Raw genomic sequence first — 12,967 nt, 5'->3', positions numbered from 1 at the left:
GCTTCTGATCATAGCGAGACAAGTATAGATTTCAAGCAACTACTACATGATATTCAGGGTTTCTGATCATAACTTTATATACATCAACAGAAAATGAAGAAGAAGACAGCAGGTTCCTAATTCATGCGACGAATATATATTGCAGCTCACCACTCAATCAACAGGTCGGATGAAAGGTGAAGCATTCACAGCATAACCTTCTAGAGCTGGAAAGAAGGTATGCTGAACAAGACTTTGCTTGAGGTGACGACCAGACATAGAGAGGCATCGGCGATGCTGATAGAAACTGTTAACCATTTTGCCACTACTATCAACGTGAAGCAGCCACTGCGGAAGCTTGACCAGCAAGAACACGCCACCATCCACCGCAACAACGTCCAAATCCCATTTCCCACAGTCACCGCAGTCTTGAAACTCCCTCCTGATTTCAGCAATTGGCAAATTGATTTGGTACTTCAAGTCCCAGACCTCGCCTTCATAGCTCCGCAACACCCGTATCTCAATAGCTTTGGTGTAAATGTTACGGGTGTAGATGCCGAGCGTGCCATCCATGTCAAAGATATATGAGCAGCCATCAACCATTAGCTCACTCATTTGCAGGAATGACTCGGCTATGGTGTCAAATACTAGCAGCTGGCTTTCCCACAGCAATGGGTTTCTTCCGGTCAGACAGTACACCGGGTACCAATGCAGGCGATCACGCACCCGGACAGGTGCGCTGAAGTTCCCAGACGCTATCTCCGGCCCCCCAATGTACCTCGGCGGCTGGCCGGAGCCCACCGAGAAGACATAGCAGCCAAGTTTATGTACGAGATCGCCTGCCTGGCACCTCTTCCGCAGCAGCAACAGACGGTACTCGGCGGTAGGGCGGTGCAGGTACATCCCCATGACACGGAAGTCCGATGGTAGGCCGAGGAGGGCGTGCTCACGGGTGGCTGGGTTGCAGATGGAGAGGCAGGAGCCAGAGCCAGAGCCAGAGCCCAGCTTGGAGAGAACGAGCAGGCCGTCGCAGGCGGCCACCGATTGGAAGGCCACGTGGAGCCGGGCGACGGCGTGGAGCTGGTCGTCCTCGGTGGCGGCCCGGTGGTCGAAGGCGAGGATGTTGTGGTAGCGGACGCCGAGGATCCGCTCGTCGTCGCCGGAGAAGATGGGGAGGCTGGGCTGGCAGCCGTGGTGGGCTAGGAGGAAGTCGCGGGCGGAGGTGACGGCGCGCCAGGCCCGGCGGACGGCGCGGCAGCGGAGGAGGTACTTGGGGGGAAGGCGGACAAGGATCTCCCAGACGACGACCGCATCGGGAAGGCCGGGGAGGAGAGGCTCCGCTTCTGCTGCTACCGCCTCCGCCATGGTTGCCGGCTGGTCCTCGATCCGTCCCAAGAACGAGACGAGCTGTGGAGTTGTGCTGGTGGCGGCGGCGGCGGCGGCGGCGGAGGGGAGTTGAGCTCGGCTTTGGTTTGCTGAGGCGTCGAAGTCTAGAATGGATTGGAATGGGTAGCTCTCAAACGGGTTGGGCTTTGGCCCATAGGGGAACACCGAACACCTTACATGCATATGGGATCACTGTTATAATTTGAAATAGTTTAAGCTCAAAAAAAACTTGAAATAGTTTTTCTCTAAAAAATATTAATGACAACCATTTTCTTTTGACACAATAATACAACGGGAACGCTTGGAAGGAGTATGCATGTATTGCCATGTACCATAGTGAGCAGCTGAGATGTTTACAAGAGTTGTCTATGTCTTTCACCAGGAAAAGAAAATGGACACACAATTCATGATTAAGATTTCAGACTGTGCTCTTTTTTTAATACCTCTTTGCAGTTCTATGGTACCTGAGCTGGGTTGCATCAGACGAAAGACTGAGAACCGAACATGACTGAAATTGTATTGACCACTGGACCGCCACAACCCACATCGGTTGTGCACTCCATCTATGCCGAAGCTAGATTGAGATCTAAAAAAACCCAAGGTTTGCCAGAGCGTTTGTGATGTTGAGCGTGAAATGTGACCCCACGCTAAAAAAAAGTCATAGTTGCCAGATTGTGCAACGGAACAGGGGCATCTCCCGGCTAGCTGCGAGCTTTATTAATTATATCACATAAATACCATTAATTAATAGAGAAGCTATAAAATCGGGAGATGCCCCTGTTGCTGAACAGGGGCATCTCCTGGCTACCCGATTTTATAGCTTCTCTATTTGCTTCTAAACATGTTGTTCTGTTTCTCGATAAAAAAAAATTCGATAAAGGATGCTTTATTACTTTAAGAAGCAATTACATCCAACCTCTGCATAACCAGGATGCACACAGCCGTTTTGTTGTCTCAAGTCCAAAAGGATAAATATTAAAAACTAGGCGAGATACATATCGGAACGATGAATCATATAACGCCTAATGTATAGGTGGGGCATCTATCCGTAGATTATGCTGCCACCCATGTAGGGAAAAAGTATCCCTCACCGTAGCCTCCAACCGTGTACAAACCTCCGTAAATAGGTCTCGGTTCTCCACTCTCTGAAGAGGTAACCATGAACGGAGAATACCTGTACATCTGTAGACGACCTGCAACAAAGAGCAATTTTTGTCATTAAAGATCTTGTCATTTCTACATAGCCAAAGCACCCAGATAACTGCTAGCGCTCCCACCCTAAGAAGCATCTTAAGCCTTGAATCTATACCATGAAGCCAATTGCCAAAGACATTGACGACACTAGTCGGAGGATACAGGGTAGATGCTACTTGGATGACTGGCCATATAGATCTCGCGAACTGGCACTGGAAGAATAAGTGTTTGATTGTTTCGTCCTGATGACAAAAAACACACCGTGTACTTCCATGCCAATTTCGCTTAACAAGATTGTCTTTGGTGAGAATAACCCCACGACAAAGATACCATCCAAATATATTAATTTTTAATGGTATCTTCATCTTCCAAATCTTCTTATTGCTATCAACTGGTAAATCAGAAAGAAGGATCGCATTGTAGAAAGATTTTACGGAAAAAGTACCATCTACATGAAGGTTCCATCTAAATTCGTCTGGTTCAGGCGATAAATGAATATCTCCGAGCCGTTGAATTAGGGTATTCCATGCCACAAGTCTTTGTCCAAGTAAAACCCGTCTGAACATCACATTCGGAGGTGAGGTAGCCATTACAGTAGCAATGGTATCACCTTGTCGACGAGCAATCCTATACAGAGCAGGATACTATTCACTTAAGGGTGCATTGCCTAGCCAAGCATCTTCCCAGAACCGTATTTGTGCTCCATTCCTAATTGAGAAAGTACCATGGCGAAAGAATACATTTTTTGTCGCCATAAGACCAGCCCAGAAGTGAGAATCCCCAGGTTTCCAAACCATTTGGGATAGTGTCTTCGAACCGATATACTTTCTCCGAAGAATAGTTTGCCAAGTCTCATCCTCAGTAAGTAGCTTAAACAGCCATTTACCCAGTAGAGCTGAATTCTTGACCTCCAGGTCATGAACTCCAAGCCCTCCTTGATCTTTGGGACTACAAACTATACTCCACTTAACCAGTCGATATTTCTTTTTCTCGCTGTCCCCTTGCCAAAAGAATCTGGATCGATAGTAATCGAGTTTATGCGGAATTCCTTTCACGTAGGATGAAGAATGATAACATATACGGTACCATATTTGTGAGTACCGAATTAATGAGTACCAATCTTCCTCCCAGGGACAACAATTTACCTTTCCAACTACTAAGGCGTTTTTGTAATCTTTCTTCCACTAATTTCCATTCCGCGATTGTAAGTCTCCGATAATGAGTCGGAATACCCAAATAACAAATAGGAAAATGGCCTTTCCCGCACCCAAACAACTCTGTATACAGAGACATATCGTTTTGGGCTTCACCGAAACAGAACAATTCGCTTTTATGAAAATTGATTTTCAATCCTGACAACTTCTCAAAAGCCGCCAAAATTAATTTCAGATTTTGAGCTTTTTGAAGATCATGATCCATAAACAGAATTGTATCGTCGGCATATTGAAGTATAGATAAACCACCATCAACCAGATGTGGAATCACTCCTTCAATCTGGCCATCAGCCTTGGCCCGCTCTATGAGTATAGCCAACATATCCGCTACAATGTTAAACAACATCGGTGATAACGGATCCCCTTGGCGTAACCCTTTTCGTGTTTGGAAATAGTGGCCGGTGTCATCATTAACCCGGATTGCGACACTACCTCCATACACAAAATTATTTATTAGAGCGCGCCACTCTGGAGAAAAACCTTTCATCCTGAGTGTCTGCTGTAGAAAAGACCACTTGACTTTATCATACGCCTTTTCAAAATCTAGTTTTAAAATAACCCCATTTAATTTCTTAGAATGCATCTCATGTACCGTCTCATGCAAGACCGCCACTCCATCAAGGATGTTCCTTTCTTGCATAAAGGCTGTCTGTGATGGTTGGACAACATGATCCGCAACCGTATTAAGTCTAATGGTGGCCACTTTCGTGAAAATCTTGAAACTTACATTTAAGAGGCAAATAGGTCTAGGCAAATAGGTCTATATTGTTTCTCGATAAATAGTCACTGCATAAATACTCATGTATGTTATGTTGCAACCAACTAGGCAACTAAACATACATGAGTGAAGCCATCTTTCTCGATAAATAGTCACTACATAATTTGCTTGTCTATTACAAAAAAAACTAAACTCATAGTAAAAAAGGCTTGAAGTTTAATGTCACTAGTACAGATGCCCGTGCGTTGCCACGGGTACTCAAATTTCATTTCTCAATGCACATATATAATTTTTAACTTATTATGAAAATTTAAAATAAAACAAAAATATCATAATATACTACATCATGCTAATACCAAATGCAATAACAAGACAACATTGTTATGCATATGTATGATTTCAAGTTCTAGGTCTTCTTATTAGTGTTTCGTGGTCCACATCTATGTTCTGAATCGTCATAACGACGAGACAGCGTGACTCAGGTAACAAAACATGTAAAAGAAAAAAAATGCTAAAATATAAACATCAATCATCACTGAACACCAAAAAAAGATGACATATAACTTGGTCTCAAGACAAATACAACAATATATTTAGAGTAATAGTTGCCATACGGGAACATAAACTACTGCAACATAGGAAGTCTACACCACAATTTTGAATACTATACACAATTTTCACACTCGTCAAATAATTATTTCAGTAAAACTATATAGGCTAGCCTTGCATATGCTCCAAGTCGATCTGATCGGATCGAAGGGAGTATATCACAGGGTTCTCTACACAATATTTAGACATGATAATTAAGAAGTAAAATTATACAAATCTGATTTACATATGGCATTCAGATTCTTAAAGGTTCGTTTCTTACATTATAGCAGGAATGTATATTTTTCACAAAAGAAAAATAAAGTAATTTGGAAAATATATTGCATTCCCTCTTTTCCTACTCTGAAAAGTTCATAATCATGCTTGTCAACATTGTAGAGAGAGAACAAATATATCAATATGTAGCACACACCATTATCTAAACTTCAAGGTCAATTTACAATATGGGTAAAGGTGCATACAGGTTCAAGGGCGGTCTCTTCTTATTTTCCATATTTTTGCTCGATTTCCTTCATGTCTAAACCGATAGGGAAATGAACGACATGGCAAGTTCTATCAGTAATTTTAGAAATTATCAAATGTTCAAATCTTCTCCTAGAAAAAATAGATCCAGGTATGCTTGGTCCAATAATTTCAGAAATATGGAGCAATCATGAAATTGGGCCAAACAGGAACCTCTGCGTATTAGAGGCACAAAAAATAACCGTGAAATGAAAAAAAAATTACACCAATTTAAATCGAAGCAAGTATTGAGTAGTCAAGTACATCTTAGCCCAGCATAATGATCCAGGAAGGCAACAACATTTTGTAGTGGAGTTTGCTCACCTGTACCTCAGTACATGATGGTGCATGGCAGTTAACAAACCTCCAGACTGTCCATAACAAAACTTAAGTGTGTCCATAACAAAACTTTGCTGATCCTAAATCAATATCTAAAGCAATTCCGAAAAGTGCAACAAAACAAGAAGCATCTAGAAAGAAACATATATAATATGTTTTTACACTGACAACATTTAATAAGAAATATTATTATGTATATAAGTAGCTTATAAAATTCTACATTGACAATTTCCTACCATTTAACCATTGTTCCTCGTTTATTTCCTCCTGTATAGGTATTACTCGCTTTGTAACTACTGCCGCAGATGCTTCATAAGATGGCTAAGATCAATCACTTTGAATTTCTTGCATCATAAAATCGTGTAGGGTAGACAGATGCTTCATAAGATGGCTAAGATCAATCACTTTGACTTTCTTGCACCATAAATACGTATAGGGTAGACCGATCCTTCATAAGATGGCTAAGATCAATCACTTTGACTTTCTTGCACCATAAATACGTAAACACATCCATCTCACAAGAAGTCATGAGCATCGCATTAGCAAAGTTAATCAAAAATTATTTCATGAAAATATGTAAATGGGTGCTCTTTATTACAGCAGATGCTAAACTGGACAAGCTCCTCCTGCTGGGCTCTGCTCACAAATTTTCAAGGAGAGGCCTACAAAGAATTCCATTGGTTGCACTGAACAAGCGACTGAAGTGAAGATCTGTATTAGAGGAAATTGCCATCCCTCCTATGGATAGGATGAAATGTTTGTTGATTGTAAAACCAGGTCCATGCTAACAAGAGCATATGTATCCCATTCTGCAACCAAAAGCAAAATGAGCTCCGGGACACAGTAATTAATTTGAACGAAAAAAGTTCAATCCCATCTGCTAAAGTATCGCTTCAAGAAAACAGCCTAAGTTTCACACAATCCAACATAGTGCAAAGTAACATTCTGATCATAGGTATAGAAATATCTAGTACATTGTCTACATTTGCTGAATGTCTCACCTCAAGGAAAGAGCCTAATGTTCAAAGTAACATTTGATAGATAGAAATGGAAATACATCTGACAGATAGAAATGGAAATATATAGTATATTTTCTCCATTTGCAGTATAAGCTTCCAAACTGGAGCTAGAAAATATTGGAATCTCGTAAATCTCCACTATAGCTTAAGTTGGTCGACCTATACATCATTATCATGTCATCCATTATAGAAAAATCAGCAGCGTACCATCTGCTCAATCGAGTCATTCCAAAAATATTCTTTGCTGAACTTTTTGTTATGGAGGTAACTGCAGAAATGGGATAATCAATTGCCCACAGGAACCACCAACATTCAGCTGCTTTGTAAAAAAACTTGCGTAAGCAAAGAAGGCTTGTTCAAATAAAATTGATATCTACTAATGATTTAGAATATCTCTAATAATATAGATAAATCTCAATCTGACCCATCAGGCCATCACTCCATCAGGTGAACATAATTATTCATTCTATAGATAAGTCTCGATCTCTCGAATACAAAGTAATTGTTGGACATACCAAATGGTCGTACTCTTCACCCTCCGAATCAGATTCTCTTATTCCTCGTTCATGGTGGCCGCACTCCATGTCATTAGCGGTATCATCTATATCATAGAACAAGCACCAATTGCAGTTAGAGCAACTAAACAGGCACATCTAGATATCGTGCACCAGTTCACATGTAATAGCAGTTACTCACTGACCACCAATCCGGCATGCAAACCAACGTGTACCAAGAATATTGTTGTTATACTATTCCTACATTTGATGAAAAGTAGGAAAATGATCCAATTCCGTTGCTACCGTATTCAAACGGAGAAGTTTATGAAAGCTCTGGAAACTGATGAAAAGTTTTCCTGCTTCAATATTGTTGCTATAGTATTCCTACATTTGGTCCAAGAATACCAACGTGTACCAACTGTCCCAGACCAAGCAAATGATTTAAAAATTAAATCATGTAAACTTAGCCAAAAATTAAAGAAATTTCGAGAATACCTTTAGCATGATAAATTGCTATTGCAATTGAGAAGCTAAAGCCCCAAGTGTGAGAACTTTGAACTCGATGATAATGCAACACCAAAGCTTCTCTGGCAAGTAAGTAAAAAAACATTCAAATCATGCTAACTTCATAATTGAATACCTTGATTTAGCGAGTAGTGACACAAGCAAGAATGAGGTTGAATGGATTATCAACGCAAAAGTATTCACATGCAACACTAAAAGCTTAAGAAGCAATATGTTAACAGAAACAAAAGTTGGCATGATAAAACAACTTGGAGCTTACTCATTCTGTTCTCCGAGTTCCAAAGATGTATAATTTGATAAACCAAATCTCTCTTGAATGGTCCTCACGAAGAACTCTGACGAAGATAATGCAGCACAACACTGAAGCAGAAACAGATCTGAGTCCAAGCCCTGTTCAAGCCTGGAAAGAATTATTGAATAGCAGAAACTATTATTGAATAGCAATGCATATGGGGTCAGTAAAAAATTAACATTGCACCAAGCGGTACCACTCATCACTCAGTATAGCCGCATCTCCATTCTTACGCCACATTCCAGCACGCACTTGTGCACAAAATACTCTCACTCATAAAGGATGCTCCATCACAACTGAAGCAAACCCTTAAGGCTCACAACCTCTAAGTACCTGAGAGAAGAACTCACTGGACTGCACAGCTGAACATTCATCTTGTTTGGCATCCTCTCCAAAACATTTCTTCATTTATTTCCGCAATAGCGAAGAAAGCACGGTGTAATGGGATATGAAAAGATGTTCTTGCGAACTGACATCAAAGACAACACGATGCCTACTTTATCAATTCTTGAATCTGGGTGTGCATATAAAAGGCCGCCATCGGTTAGAGCGACAGAAATGGCATTTTCAGAGTGTAGTTGTATATCTGGTGGCCTTTGAATATAGGGGCTTTAGCGCTTCGACGACCATAGACACTGCACTCCAACACTGCAGCAGCGGTCATGTGTTCCTTCGGAGCTCAGATCTATTCCTTCGCTCTTAAACTTGTCCTCAGCAAAATTGGTGATTCTTTTGTCAAACCTGCATGAAATAATGAATACAATTAACACCATATCTAAGGTATAATTAGTGTCTACTCTACCAAGAAGTTTCTAATCTGTGAAATATCAAAAAGCTGATAAATTTAAAATTGATAAGGCCATTATACGTCGTAAGGATATGCTCTCTCCAGCTCCAATTACTGAAATATCCACATTCTTTACATCAGGATACAACTCTGCAGCAAATTCTGAACATTCATGCTCTCCGCCCTTCCTCAATAAGTTATGCATCGGTCTCATAATTATTGATAACAGCTATGTCATCCGACCCTTTAGAATCTACACAGTCAAAGACGTTCTCATTTGAGAAATCAATTACATGTTTAGCACCATTTCGTTGTAGGGAAAAGTTGTGTAAATATAAGTTCTTCTCCATCACGATCCACTAACAACAAAAGCACATAAATTTGAGTTCTTCAATACCAGGATCTACTTGCAGCAAGCACACATATCTTTCAAACATAATAAAATAGCCGGATCTGAAGAGAAAATGAATAGATAGATGGGCGGTTGCTGCTAATCCCGAAGGATCTACTTACTCGCATCTGAAGGATCACCAAAACGAATAAATTAAGAGCATATATGATCATGTACTTACGCGGAGGTTTGGGGACGGCCTGACTGATGAATTCCGGACAAGACACAGGGCAGGGCAAGAGAGGTCGTGGCCGTTCCCCACACCGGAGAGGTGGAGATCCCGTTGGGGAGCGGCTTCTCCCCACTGACGGGAGGAGGGCACGGCTCCGGAGGTGGGGAACAGCGGCGGCGGCGGCTAGAAATCAAGGCGAGCTCAAACGGGGACGGGGGAAAGTGGGGTCGAGCGTGAAATGCAGGCGGCGGCAGCAGCGATGTGATTTCTGGTGCTACACGGAGGGTGTCTTCTCGATGATAAGGATGCGTGGATCTGAGCCAGCCAGTCGGTGAACTCAGCACGGTGGCATCCAGGGAACACGGCCAAATCCGGATCCTGCGTGGCGGCGCGGATCTTCGGTTCTAAACGAAAATGCATTCAGGCCGGCCGGCGCGGATTCTCAGTTCGACTCGGGATGGAGCAGGAGATGCTGACCGTCCGTCCACTGCAGGATGCATTCAGCCCGTTGCCATGGCGGGTGCAGTGCGAGATGAGGTGGATGGTGCGGGGAGGGACGAGGGAGCCGAAGATGCAGGCGGTGTGCCGATTGGAGAGGAGCTGTATGGACGTGGTTGGGGGTTGACTGGGTACATTTTGACGAAACGTTTCTTCCGCGGGGCGTGATTTGCGGGACGACGAAGCGACGTGGGGAGGTTGGACGGACGACGAAAGGAGGGGAGAAGGGGGAACACGTTCCTTCTTTTTAAGTAGTAGAGATTGAACAATGTTGTTGATGTCGACGGGAAATCTCCTGATTGAAGCGTTTCGATGACTTAAAGACCGACTGAATAATTACCCCAGAACATACGGAATCATTAGCAAGAGGGAAGCCTCTACTAAGGGCATCTCCAACGGGGCGACCCAAACCGCGCCCGCGCGTCCGGATGGATCGAGCCGGACAAAAACGTGGCCCAGCGGGGGACGCACCGCAAAAGCGGAGGGCCGCGGCGTCCGGAACGACGCAAACCCGGCCCAAATCTGGGCTAGGTTTGCGTGGCCGCGGATGGCACGCGCCGTCCGCTCGCGTCCGCGCGCTGGTCACCTCGTCTCCCTGGGGCCCACCTGTCGGTGACCAGGGAGTCTATTAAATGGGGACTGGAGGGGATCTGGCCCTCCACTCCAGTCCCCACTCCACTCCTGCAGCGAAACCGCCGCCATGGCCAAGTGACGGTTCGCTTCCGCCAACGACGACGAGGCGAGCAGCAGCCGCCGTCGCCCGCCGGCGCTGCGGGCTGCGGGAGGAAACCGAGGCGGCCTCCACATCGGAGAGGCCGCCCGCGGCGGCGCGGCATTGCCGCAACCGCCGCCTCTCCTGCTCGAGCCGAAGCCCGAGTCCTCGGAGGAGGACCCGGACCTCCGCGCCGCGCTGATGATCTCGGCGGCGGAGGAGGAGGCGAAATGGCCGCACCTCCATGCGGCCATTCGCACCTCCGAGATGGAGGAGGCGGCCCGGCGGGAGGTCGGGGAGGCGGAGGGCTGGGAGCTCTACGCCCAGGCCCGCCAGGCGTGTCGGGAGGAGGAGGAGGCGGCGCGGCGGGAGGAGGCCAGGCGCCGCGCCGACCAGGAGCGCCGCGCGGAGCAGCGGCGACAGGAGGACAGGCGCCGCGCGGACCAGCGGCGGCGCCAGGAGGGAAGGCGCCGCACCTGGCAGGAGAGGCAGCGGCGCCGCAGGGAGGAGGCGCTGCTCCGTGCGCCGCCGCAGCCTCGGGTGGCTCCGGACCCCCACTCGGCCTGGGAGGAGGCCCTGTGGTCTCCGTGGCCGGAGTCCCCGGCGCGGTCGAGCCACAACAGCGCGTCGCCGCCCGGGGACGTCGTCCACGATGACGTCGCCGACGACGCCCACAGGGGCTAGGCGGCGCACCAGCGGCCACCGCGCCGCCGACCAAACCCTTATAGAGGGTTTTTTATATTAGTTTAAATTTAAAAGCCCATATAGGGGCTTCTTTTGTTAGTTTTATTTTCCCAAAATAGGGCTATGTACAAATTTGCCCAAAATAGGGCATATGTTCAATGAAATTTCGTTTAAATTCGCATTTTTACAAATGTTTTTCTATTTACTTGATTATGCGCTGTGTCCGCGCGTTGGGCGCAGCGCGCGACCCAAACGGACATGCGGACGCGGGCCGCTGTCCGCGTGTCCGCTTGGCCACCCAAACGGCCTAAACCGGACGGCCCAGCGCGTCCGTTTGGGTCGCGTGGTTGGAGATGCCCTAATGACACGACCTTGGAGGGTGTTTGCAGCTATGGCCTATGGCACTAGTAAACATGCACGTGCAACGCACGTATGCATTTATCACACATCACAAACAATGGCTTGTGCCTGTCCATTTACTTGATTTTCCTGTGTGCTTTTTAGGCGGCTATCAAGCCTAAAAAAATGAGATTCTTGTTCGTAGAATCTTGACAAAGAAATTAATAGGCTGCTTTCTCGATGATGCTCTAAATAAGAAGGTTACATATATGCCACTCCAGTGTAATGTGCAACAATCTTTATAAATGGCTAGAAAAGGATGTTCATATTTAAATACTGATATATGTCGATATAGGTTTGATTTCTGATTTTCCAGTAAATGGAATCATTGTAATTTCTTACATCGCAAACAATAAAATTTTAGATAGATATAATGGATATCTTGAAGTTATGACCAACTGCTTCATATAGAAATGTATATCCATGTAGCAAACGTTGATGTAAATCATTAAATAGTCCTTTTCTGAATTACCACAACATGCATGACGCACACATCCATTTTATGACAGCCAATTACTTTCTAAGAACTCAAATATTTATGTTCACAATGAACAAACAAAATATTTTATCTCAAAACAAACAGTGTTGTCTACAATCTGCAAATATATATCTCATATATTTACTCGCATAACATTCACATACAGTTTTTGGACTGGTCGATCAAATTTGTTTACAGTAATTGATCACATGTTTGTAATGCTTCCGAGAAACACATGATAAGCCTATATGGACAATTCTTATTCAAATTGGTCACACAAGACATGATTGGTCTTGCGCTGATTTGAACAATTGCTTCTGAGACAAATAATTGTGCATTGATTTGAGTACAAACTTTCGACAACAGAGTACTCCACCATTTGTTACCATATCCATTAGGCTAAACAGGAGATCACAAGTGGCATAAACCATCACTTACTCTCATTTGATATAACACTTTGTGTATGTATCTTGGGTAAATTATTACCACTATCCTGCGCTTGCAAGAGATAAGATTCATGGTAAATGGACATATACAATCTTAGGGCTTCGAAAAATAAACAACTTCCTGGAC

General features: G+C 44.4%; 1 protein-coding gene across 7 annotated transcripts; it reads right to left on the bottom strand.

Moving 5' to 3' along the window:
- Window positions 1-6,323: 6,323 nt before the first annotated feature.
- On the bottom strand, window positions 6,324-10,244 carry LOC124668221. Of its 7 annotated transcripts, XM_047205399.1 has the most exons (7): window positions 9,633-10,244; window positions 8,607-9,014; window positions 8,241-8,381; window positions 7,952-8,043; window positions 7,475-7,560; window positions 7,167-7,275; window positions 6,324-6,749 (listed from the first exon to the last, which is right to left on the bottom strand). In XM_047205399.1, exons 2-6 carry the CDS (start codon window positions 8,657-8,659, stop codon window positions 7,216-7,218), a joined length of 432 nt encoding a protein of 143 aa, XP_047061355.1. In that variant the 5' UTR covers window positions 8,660-9,014; window positions 9,633-10,244; the 3' UTR covers window positions 6,324-6,749; window positions 7,167-7,215. The 7 variants fall into 7 exon arrangements, 5 of the variants coding, with proteins under 5 accessions (XP_047061355.1, XP_047061353.1, XP_047061354.1 ...); XM_047205397.1 differs by lacking the exon at window positions 7,167-7,275 and having other exon boundaries at window positions 8,470-9,014; XM_047205398.1 differs by having other exon boundaries at window positions 6,324-7,275.
- Window positions 10,245-12,967: the final 2,723 nt, after the last annotated feature.

Source organism: Lolium rigidum, chromosome 6, assembly GCF_022539505.1.
Source record: "Lolium rigidum isolate FL_2022 chromosome 6, APGP_CSIRO_Lrig_0.1, whole genome shotgun sequence".
Classification (NCBI taxonomy): domain Eukaryota; kingdom Viridiplantae; phylum Streptophyta; class Magnoliopsida; order Poales; family Poaceae; genus Lolium; species Lolium rigidum.
Note: the sequence above shows the minus strand (reverse complement) of the source record. Positions and strands in the feature narration are given on the sequence as shown.

Excerpts from the sequence above, each read along its gene's own strand:
- LOC124668221 (XM_047205395.1), bottom strand. The coding sequence starts at position 8,659 with ATGCCAAACAAGATGAATGTTCAGCTGTGCAGTCCAGTGAGTTCTTCT. Across the intron at positions 8,044-8,240 it reads GAACTCGGAGAACAGAATGA|AGAAGCTTTGGTGTTGCATT; the intron begins GTAAGCTCCAAG and ends CTTACTTGCCAG. Across the intron at positions 6,750-7,474 it reads GTGAAGAGTACGACCATTTG|AATGGGATACATATGCTCTT; the intron begins GTATGTCCAACA and ends TTTTGGTTGCAG.